General features: G+C 40.2%; 1 protein-coding gene across 3 annotated transcripts in view; it reads left to right on the top strand.

The window, feature by feature from the left end:
- Window positions 1-4,971, top strand: part of magi3b (membrane associated guanylate kinase, WW and PDZ domain containing 3b) — a 170,481-nt gene extending 165,510 nt beyond the window's left edge. Inside the window, exons 21-22 of one of the 3 annotated variants that reach the window (XM_074639884.1) lie at window positions 75-164; window positions 303-442. In XM_074639884.1, coding sequence (XP_074495985.1) covers window positions 75-124 — 50 coding nt within the window. In that variant the 3' untranslated portion in view covers window positions 125-164; window positions 303-442. Of the gene's footprint in view, window positions 51-74; window positions 165-302 lie in introns of those variants that run through there. The other 2 variants (XM_074639883.1, XM_074639885.1) reach the window with 2 other exon arrangements.
- Window positions 4,972-9,931: the final 4,960 nt, after the last annotated feature.

Here is a 9,931-nt window from a genome sequence, read left to right as displayed (position 1 = left end):
GACTTTTTTATTTATTCATTAAATCTCTAACCATCTGCTTCCTTTTGGCTCTTCTTCTCTTGCCCCCGATGCAGGTAGTACCACTTCTTCTACTGTGTGCTACTACACTGAGCACCAACACTAACATCCTCACTGCTTTTACTGGCCTCTTCTCTTTTACCTTGGTAAATCTCCTCTTTCTCACGTATCTTCCCTCTGTTAACCTCTCAATATAATCAGCTTTTTCTCCCCTTTGTGTGGATCTTCTAATATGTGTGTACCCATATGGTGTCTCCATGTAAAACCTGTGCTTCTCCTTACAGGTCAACATGATCAAAAACTCATTTCACCCGCAAGCTATTCCGGAGAGGTGTTTTTCTCCGACACATCACCCCAGACCTCTCCATATCCCACCGGGGCTTCCACATTTGTTTCCCCTCCTTTCTCCAGCAAACTGAAACATTCCCACAGCTGGAGCAGCATCTCCCCACGTCGCGTCAAGCCCTGCAGCAACAGGGCTTTAAGCTCAGTGGAGGAGAGCGGCGAGTGGGCGGACAAAGAGATAGGAAGGCTCTCTCCCGCCTCCCCCGAGCATATGAGCTTCTACACAAGGACCAGGCCCACGAGAGACTCCAGAGAGCTAAGCAGCCCAAAGAACACAGTGGAGACATTTTCTAAAGCCAAAGAGCAGCATCACGGTCCCAAAAAGACTGAAAGTCAGGCGCAGGAAGAAATGCTGAGCAGGAATAGGGCTTCTCAGACAAAAACACAATTCACAAACCCTAGAAAGTCTCCTCAAGCTGAACAGCAAGCAGCCTCGACCCCGCAGCGCGCAGAGCATCAACAAGGTCTTCAGAGGAGATTGAAAACCTCTTCCAGCAGAGAGAGCTTGGATCATGAAAAGCAAAACGGCAAAGGGGGGAATCTTGAGATCAGAAGATTTTCACAAAGACAGGAGATGGAAGGGAGAGGAGGAGAAAGGAGCGGGCCCATCCGTGAGCAAGTGAGCTTCAAAAGAAGGGTGGCGGCAGAGTCTCCCCACCACAGGACGTCACCTCATACGGTCAGAGAGGGCGAGAAAGGTACAGGTAAAGACTCGGGGCAGAGAGATGCTAATGGGAGCTCCAAATCCACACAAGACAGGAATACAAGTAGAGAACCCATCATCAAAAGAGAATCGCTGTTGTCTTTTAAAGGTATTCGGAGTAGAAAAGGTTCAGTGGTTTTGTCGAGAGAGGCAAAAGGGAGAGAAGACACATTTTCTTACTCCAAAGAAGTCGGTAGTAAAGAAGGCTTTGTTGCCTCTGTAAATACAGGCACCCCACCGAGCCCAAAGGGACCTATTAGCCCCGGCCCTTGGAAAGTGCCCAGCACAGCCAGAATCCTCTCCCAGGCAGAGGTCCTTCGTGACCCTTTGTGATGGAATATCGAATTGCCCAGACTTGCGAATATTTAACACTATCCTCAGTGGATCGTTTTTCAGAGTTCTTCCATAAAACAGAGAAGTGCAACATGGTTCCACTTTTATTACCTTTTTGGACCGTGTTTGTCTTTAGGTCTATTTTTGGGAGTCCTGTGACATCACGTGTTGGCATGTAGCAGCTCCCCCCACCCTCTCCACCGCCTTGTCCGCTGCTTCGGCATCTTTCGATGAGGGACTTAAGCATGTGCGGCATGCTCGGGGCCTTGCCACGACGAGACATTTTTGAAATGTGAATATGTGCCAATCCCGGGAGCCTCCTGTGGAACAACGACCACCAACAGCGCTTCACCCATTACAATGCAATGACCCATATGCAAAGAAAGGAGACAGGCCCTCGCCTCTCGCCTGTAGTATACACCAAGTGTGACTGTCATCTCGGGTTTAATTTTGCTCTCGGCCTCATCGTGCGGATATTTTGACTTGTCTTTTTACTTAAACGTTTGCTCAACTGCATGCAGTCGGTCCTTCTGTTTGTTTTGCTGCACGTTGTTCTGCACATCACTGAGGATGATCCCGTTTCTAATTCTCATTCTCAACACCAGGCAGATTTCTAAATACAGTACAATCCAGCAAGCGTTCACTTTAACCGGGGGGACTACTCTAGACTGTTCTATGATCATAGACACGACTCTCCTCCATACAAAACAGTACCATTAAAAAGACCAGAAACTTGTGGTTTGAGATCTTGTTTACCATGTGTACGATAACCAACCAGTGTGTAATTTATTTAGACGATAGATTAATATGTGTATATGTAGCCGTACCAAGCCATTCCACATTTTGATATAGACTTCAAAAGATTTGTCCCATGTTATTTGAACTTTCACCATCCCTCCGATGTATTTCAGTGGTAGGAATTACCATGGATCTCGTAGTTCATGAAATGTATAGGTGATGTGCAAACCGCTGTACCAAATGTTTGCAATCGCTCAAAACGTGTCTCATTGTGAAATATTATATATTATATATATTTGAATGTGTCATGTTTTGCAGATTCTAACTTTTAAATATCTATTGAATTCCATTGCACTGCATCTGCCCTTGTAGCATAACAGAATGACCATGAGTTGTATTTAATTTTGTGATGTTGACTTGCTACCGATGCCATTTTATTATTAATGTTTTTATTATTTTATAAAGCTATTTAATTTTTTCTAAAAAAAAAAAAAGAAAGATTCACTGTTCAAGGCCAAAATGGCAATTTATATAATAATGTGCAAGTTGTAAGTCATGTCCCTGATGGTTTTACCTTAGCCGAGTACTGAGAAAAGGAAAAGGAGGGTTTGAAAAAGTATGTGTTCGTCAATCCTGCTGTATAACTATCTGACATGGTATAGCTTGAAGGATAATGGAGCTTAGAGAGTGATGTGGTGGTTTACTGAGGTATTGAGCATGCTGCTGATGTAAGACAGGTATACAAAGATCCCAGCTGCTTACATATTTGAAAGGGTGCTGAGCTTGTGAGATAACAATTGGTTCCAAACGTGGAGTCAGTGGAAATGAGACTGTAGTCTGATTTCACTGTTACTTCAACTTTCCAAAGCTTCTGCTGTGAAATCAGAGAAAATTATATATATACTCAGCATACCTGCTAATACAGTTTATGAGATTAAGACATATTCAGATGAGCTCAGGGAACACAGTATAGTAGCAAACGTGTGATAAAGTCAGTGTCAGTGAAAGTGAAATGGTGATTAAAGGGGACATATCATGCTCATTTTCAGGTTCATACTTGTTGTATATTTTGGGTTTCTACTAGAATATGTTTATGTGCTTTAATGTTCAAAAAACACATTATTTTTCTCATCATGTCTGTCTGAATATACCTGTATTCACCCTCTGTCTGAAAAGCTCCATTTTAGCGCCTGTCTCTTTAAGACCTCCTCCTGAAAAAGCCCAGTCTGCTCTGATTGGCTTGCGAGAAAGATATGGTGCACCATTTTAAACGTAGTTCTCAAGCTGTGGGCGATATATTCCAATGAGCCTGCATGTGACATAGGAAGGGGAGCCAAATCTGAATGGCTTGTTGAATCACATGTTTTCTGATCTAGGCAGCCCATAAAAGGCAGCCCTCTGCTCCCAAGCTTAAAGCCGCTCCAGGCTGCTCAACTCAAATCGCTCACCGCTCGCTCCAAAAAAGCAACAAGCTGCGAATGTAATTTTTTTAATATTTGAAACTTATATTGAGGTTTGGGTGGATGAAGCTTTGAATGCCTGTAGTCATATTTTATGATGACATCATCCTAAAAATAAATCCTCAAACAAAATTCGCAATTTGACTTAAGTGATTCATCGGATTAAATAAGACAGTCTTTTTTTTTTATTAAATCAACTTTCTTTAATGAATATTCATCAGTTTCATTCGATTGCTGCTAGACTGCTCTGTTAATACAGGTATGTCATTCGTGTGCTGCGAGTGTGAGCGCAAACAGGTTTTTGACCGCAGTGAAAATATTGTTTTTGAAAGGCTAAACTCCAACAAATATGGATTGAAACAGAATATTTCGTTAGATAAAAACATCTCTTTTTCAATAACTGCTGATTTTTGGACTTTACAACGCTCTGGAGTTATTGGAAATTTTTGGATCACACAAGATTGAAACAATCCTACGCAGCCGCAGTACGCAACACACAGATACGTTCTGGGTCAGCTCACTCGGGCATGTTTCGAACTAATGGTGTGAGCGGTAAAGGAGCTCACATGCTCTGACATATAGTAATTTTTTTTCAAGATCTGGGTAGAAAAAGGATCAATTGCAGAGAAATTTGGATACTACTTGGTACTGGGTTATTTCGGTGGATACTTTAAAGGTATCGAGTACCGTTATCCAGCCCTAGTGAGTAGGTAGGCACTCAAATGTATGTCCACAAGAACTGAATAACTGAATGATATGTCCCCTTTAAGGTCTGTGATTGACTGTGATAAGAGCTTGTGATTGTATAAGGGAGTTTTCAGGTTAAAAAAATACTGGAGGAAGCGCTATGAGCCAATCAGCGGTAGGTCTTTGTGCAATAGTAATAGTGGTTGGTTGAATGAATACATCCAACCCTGAGTGTCAGGTACAGGCAGTTCACTCTGGCGAGTCAAATAATGCCCTTTTTTATTGTATGTCCCCTGCACTGTTGTACTCCTTTATGCTTTTATTTTGACCATTTTCTTTTTATCTCGTCTCTGTATCATACTGTGGCCTTGCATCGCTTCATTAGAAAAACAATCCTCGTGGTTTCTTCTACATTCTGTAGGAACAGTAGATGTAAATGTTTGTACATTGTACAGCACCTTTATAAATACTTGCTGAGTGCTCTTTCGGGGGGGGAAAAAATAGAGGTATATTAAATCGCTCCATTATTTTTTTATGTAAAAAAAAAAGAGAAAATATTTAAAAATGAATTGAAAAGGATAGACTATGACCTTGACATGGTGTTCCGTTCATGCACTGAAAAATAAAGTTTTACTGAAAACACCCTGTGGACCTCTTGTACTGAAAATAAAATACACATAAATTATACATTTTTAATTAAGACCATCATAGGCTATATTTCTGTCGAAATTGTTCACAGAATAATCATTAAGGTATTATGTTAGGTATTATAATATATTTAGATTAATTTGTTTCTCACTGCAGGCCAACAATACTGTCCTTTCATATGACAAAGCAGCATTAGCCGCTGTTACTATGGTAGATTTCCAGTTGTCATGGTAGCCAACTGCTTTTCTCCACAGAGCTCGGAGAGAGCTTCACTGCACGAAGGAAATGCTTTTTCAATTACACGAGAAGGCTCAGAGGCATCTTATGCATCATGTGCATTAAATAGCCATATTTCAAAAGCAGCCATGAATGATGGGGCTGTATTTGAAATGAGAACCCAAATTAAGCTGAAACACATGAATGAATTGCATATATTGAATTAGAAATAACTCAAACAGGTTTCTCTTGTGCAGGATCTTTTAAGTTTTTATAAATCAAAATTGGATTAACTGAGGGGGTCTTCTACTGTATAAGTCAACGTCCCTGACTGATACATTTCACTTTGAAATTATAAATATTTAGACCACAGATTCATTTTATAATAACATTTGAACCTTAAAGGTATAGTGGTATGGTGGCTATAAAGGTATGGATGTAGTGGCATCTAGTGGTGTGGTTGCAGATTGCAACCAACTGAGTACCCCTCCGCTCCCTCTCAAAGACTGTGGTAATGTGAACCGCCGAGTGCAAAACTGTTGTAACGACGTTCACCTGACTCAGAGGCCATCCTTACCATAATAACACTACTACGGTTTTGCACTCTGTGGCTCACGTTACCTCGGTTTCACAAGTGTGTCTGAGAACTACGGTGGCCTTCAGGTAACCTAAAAACAAGAAAGGTTCTTGCTTGCGCCAGTGTTTGGTTTGTCCGTTCTGGGCTACTGTATAAACGTGGCTGTTGCCACCACATGCATCTACAGCAGTACAGTCATGGATGGATTACTGAACGGGTCTACCGGGCACAGGCCCAAGGCGCCAATAGGATGAGGGGGCTTGACTTACAAAATGTCACTGAAAAGAAAAGACACAAAACAATCACAAACAGACACAAAATGACTGAAAATAGACACAAAACAACCAAAAACATACACATACCAACTACAAATGACCCAAAATTACCACACAGAGACCTAAAGTTACTGCAAAGAGATGCAAAATGACTAAAAATAGATGCAAAACAATCACAAAATGACCACAAGGAGGTGCAAAATGACTAAAAAATAGATGTAAAACAATCACAAAGGGACACAAAACAACTACAAATGACCCAAAATGACTAGAAAGAGACTCAAAACGACCACTTAGATGTATAAAATATCTAAAATTAAATGCAAAACGACCACAAAGGGACGCAAAATGACTAAAAGTAGACTCTGAGAATCTTCGCGTTTGAGTTGGTCCATTGTCTCACAATCCGTCCATGAGTACAGTTGTTTTGAATGCTTCATTGATGAAGTAAGATAAGATAGACTTTATTGTCCTGAGGGAGATTTGTCTTGGACACATACAGTATCTATAAGTCCAATGACTACAAAGACCCTCGGCACATCCATTACTGTACGTTAGTGACTTGTCTTTGACCCTGGTTTGGATGAGAGCCCCTCAGTCTCTCAGAGCTCAATACGGTCGTAGAAGAGCAGCCTTAATGGCTACAGAACAACTGGTAATTGCATGTGGTGTGATAATTGACTTAAATTGCTTTAAAATGACTGGAATTGTGTTCTATTTCAGGTACGGGCAAGAAATGATGTGTGGAGCTGGATTGTGACTATTTCACAGCTGAGGTAAATGTTCTGCAAAGAGCTATGTCTTTGACCTCTTCTTCTTTCCAGGAAATTTTACACTCTATTTTCAGAAATACACCTTAGGAAGAAAATCGGAGGTTTCTGTAACCCAAATGTTTTTGTTGCATTTTCTGTCTGAAAACAATCACATTCTGCTGCAATAACGTGGAACAAAAAATCTGATGTGGGTCAGTTTTTGTTAGATTTCTTTGTTCCTGTTATTGCTGATTTCTATAGCTTAGATGTATTGAAAATTAGAGGTTTGAATAGGCATAAATAAAGATGTTCTATTATTCACATTTTTACCATAACCACCACTTCTTCACCTTGTTCGCTCAGTACCGAACAAACATACAAAGCACTTTTTTTTCTAACTAGTGCAGTACTTATGCGCGATGTAAATCTGTCAAATGACTTAAAGGGGAACTACGCCCATTTTCAAACTTCATACATGTTAGTCCTATGATCTAAGACAGTCCAAAAATATTAGTAAACATGAACAACTCTCTCCCAAATCCAAAAACTAGAGTGCTAAAACTTAAACTTGTGATGTCAAAGGGTATAAAGTCTGCAGCTGCTCCATAGACAATGAATTGGGATGTTATAGATGACCCTGGGATCCCCAGGAGAATGTTCACAACTGAGAACACTGCAATATAATAAAGGTTATTTTGGTATAAAAAAAAAACAGTCCTTGAGTCCACAAAATCAGTCTCCCATTCATTGTCTATGGAGCAGCTCCAGACTTTATACCCTATGACATCACAAGTTTGAGACTTACTTCTTTGGTTTCTGTTTTTGAGAGAGTAGCTCGTGTTCACACATATTGACTGAACTTTCCTCGGCCCCGGAGATAACATATTGGGATTCTTGATTTAGGTGGTGTTCCCCTTTAAGTTACCCTTGTGCAAAAGAATGTTGTTTGTGTCTGCATGAATTAGGAGGAAACCGCTGCACTGACTCACGTTTCACACTGGAAGTAAACAACACATGATTTTTGTATCATGGTTGTCCTGTTACTGTCAGTAGTCAGAGCTTTTGGGTTTTGATGTAGTTCATTTTTCTCACCACTAGATGGCAGGACTCACGGTTAAGTGTTTAGTGTACATGGTCGGAAGAGAGAGACCATCAATTGAGATAAGAATAAAATGTCTTGACTCAGAGGATCATTTTTCTAATCTAGGGCATTCAAAGTTGTTGTTTGAAGAGATCATTATCATAAGAACATTGTGAACAGAATATGCACTATAGAGGCCGTTTGTCAGAAAAATCTAAGTCAAACTTAAATCAAAAGGCTACTGACACACCACGGGTCTGTGGTTAACGCAGGCAAAAGAGTCCATTGTCCATGCAACATATATGTGTTTGTGATGATTTATTTATCCAAAAAACAAGCAAACGAAGCATAAAGAAAACATGGTTGTCGCTGCCTCTTGTTCTGGTAAAATACCATAAAGCCCACCCAGGTGCATGCTGGTCCTACCTGCCTACCTACCTATATAACCGTAGGTGCCCACAGTTTTACCCAATTCATAAACAAAAGAAAATAAAAAAATAATCACACAAAAAAACTGAATACTTTGTACTCAACTAAAGAAAATAGTTAAACTAAACAAATAACTAACTATCAAAAATTGAGTCAAAATAAAGTAAACGTCTAGAATAATAAATCAAACAATACTACTTATAATTAGTAAAACAACAACTAAATACTAACAACAGATAAATAGCTCCTACATGCGCTATTTGAGCCTTCTCTTGTGAAAAAGAAAAAAGGCATACTTATGAGTCATATGAAGGCTTTTGGTCATGCAGTTTTGTGATATGTGGATATCAGGGAGAAAAAGTTCACCAAAACGAAACCTTTTGTAGGTAACGTGTGTTATGTCATGATATAACCTATATGTGTGTGAAGATAAAACGTATGAGAGGAGTAAAAGGTTATGATCCTGCTACTCTTTACATCATATCCTTGGTATGTTTGAGGCAGGTGAACTATGCAGCAGCGAGCAGATAATAACGGTCGGGTGGCAGCCTCTCTGCTCCATTAACAGACGTGAAGAGAAGCAGATGCTTTTTTCCTGGTCGTTGTTAAGAAGGGAGGGGTCGTTATCGTTCACTTGGACACATGGTGTTTGGAGAGATAAGGAAAGAAGGCTACAGCTCTTGGAGACTTGAGAGGTTGCTTGGCGGACTAGTATTCGTTATCAACTAATACTCACACAGAAGGGCGTGAGGTGTACCAAGCAGTTTTAAAAGGTCAAATTTAATTGAGATTGAGTGTGCAGACAAGTGAAACCTCCTTTAATATCCTACTTTTGAATGACGTAATCAAAAAATATCCCCTATCCTGGTGTTACTAGTTCACTGGCTCACTGAAGAGTGGGTTATGGGCTACTAAACTTCATGAGCTCTTTGTTGCCAGCTTTCCATGTAATCTGTGTTTCTTAGGCAACTCTCGGTGGAGGACGGAGATGGCCCCTGTCAACAAACTTACTTAAATGGTCTAAAATGGGTGGTGGAGTGAACTCCTTGGAATTTACCCCAGTAAGTGTGTGTGTGTGTGAGGCAACGAGGCACAACCCCTTTGTCTGAGAAACTGTGGAATGTATCCATGACAATAACCCAAACCCCACAAAGTGACGCAGGCTCTGTAATGAAGTGTAAACTGCTATGAAAAACATCCAAATCCTCTCTATTGCAATCCCAGACTTATTTATTGCGTATTTGTTTATTTATAGTATTGGTATTTTTATTGTTAACCAAGGCCACATGTATTGAAATTGTATTATTATGATTTGTATTATGTTCTCTTGGTGATAGACTACTGAAAGGCTTCCCCCTTGGAGGACTCAAAGAGGGAATACCCCCTTTTTTCCAGGACACACCCATCATGTTTCCACTTTTTGGTGTTGCAACATGCTGGGGAGACGTCTCCACTTCTCACAGGAGGTGGGACTATACTGAGCTGCTCTTACTGGTGGATATACTGGGAGTTTGTTACTGGTATTTAAAAGAACACACATCTGTTAACTAAGTTGTTCTAATATGTCATAGACTTTATTTAAAGGACTTTATTTGTTCACTCTGTCTGTGCCTGTCGGTCTACCCTGACTCTGGAGCACATTGAAGGTCAAGATAAACTGTTTTAAAAG

This window comes from Sebastes fasciatus, chromosome 1 (genome assembly GCF_043250625.1).
Source record: "Sebastes fasciatus isolate fSebFas1 chromosome 1, fSebFas1.pri, whole genome shotgun sequence".
In the NCBI taxonomy this organism is placed as follows: Eukaryota; Metazoa; Chordata; class Actinopteri; order Perciformes; family Sebastidae; genus Sebastes; species Sebastes fasciatus.
Note: the sequence above shows the minus strand (reverse complement) of the source record. Positions and strands in the feature narration are given on the sequence as shown.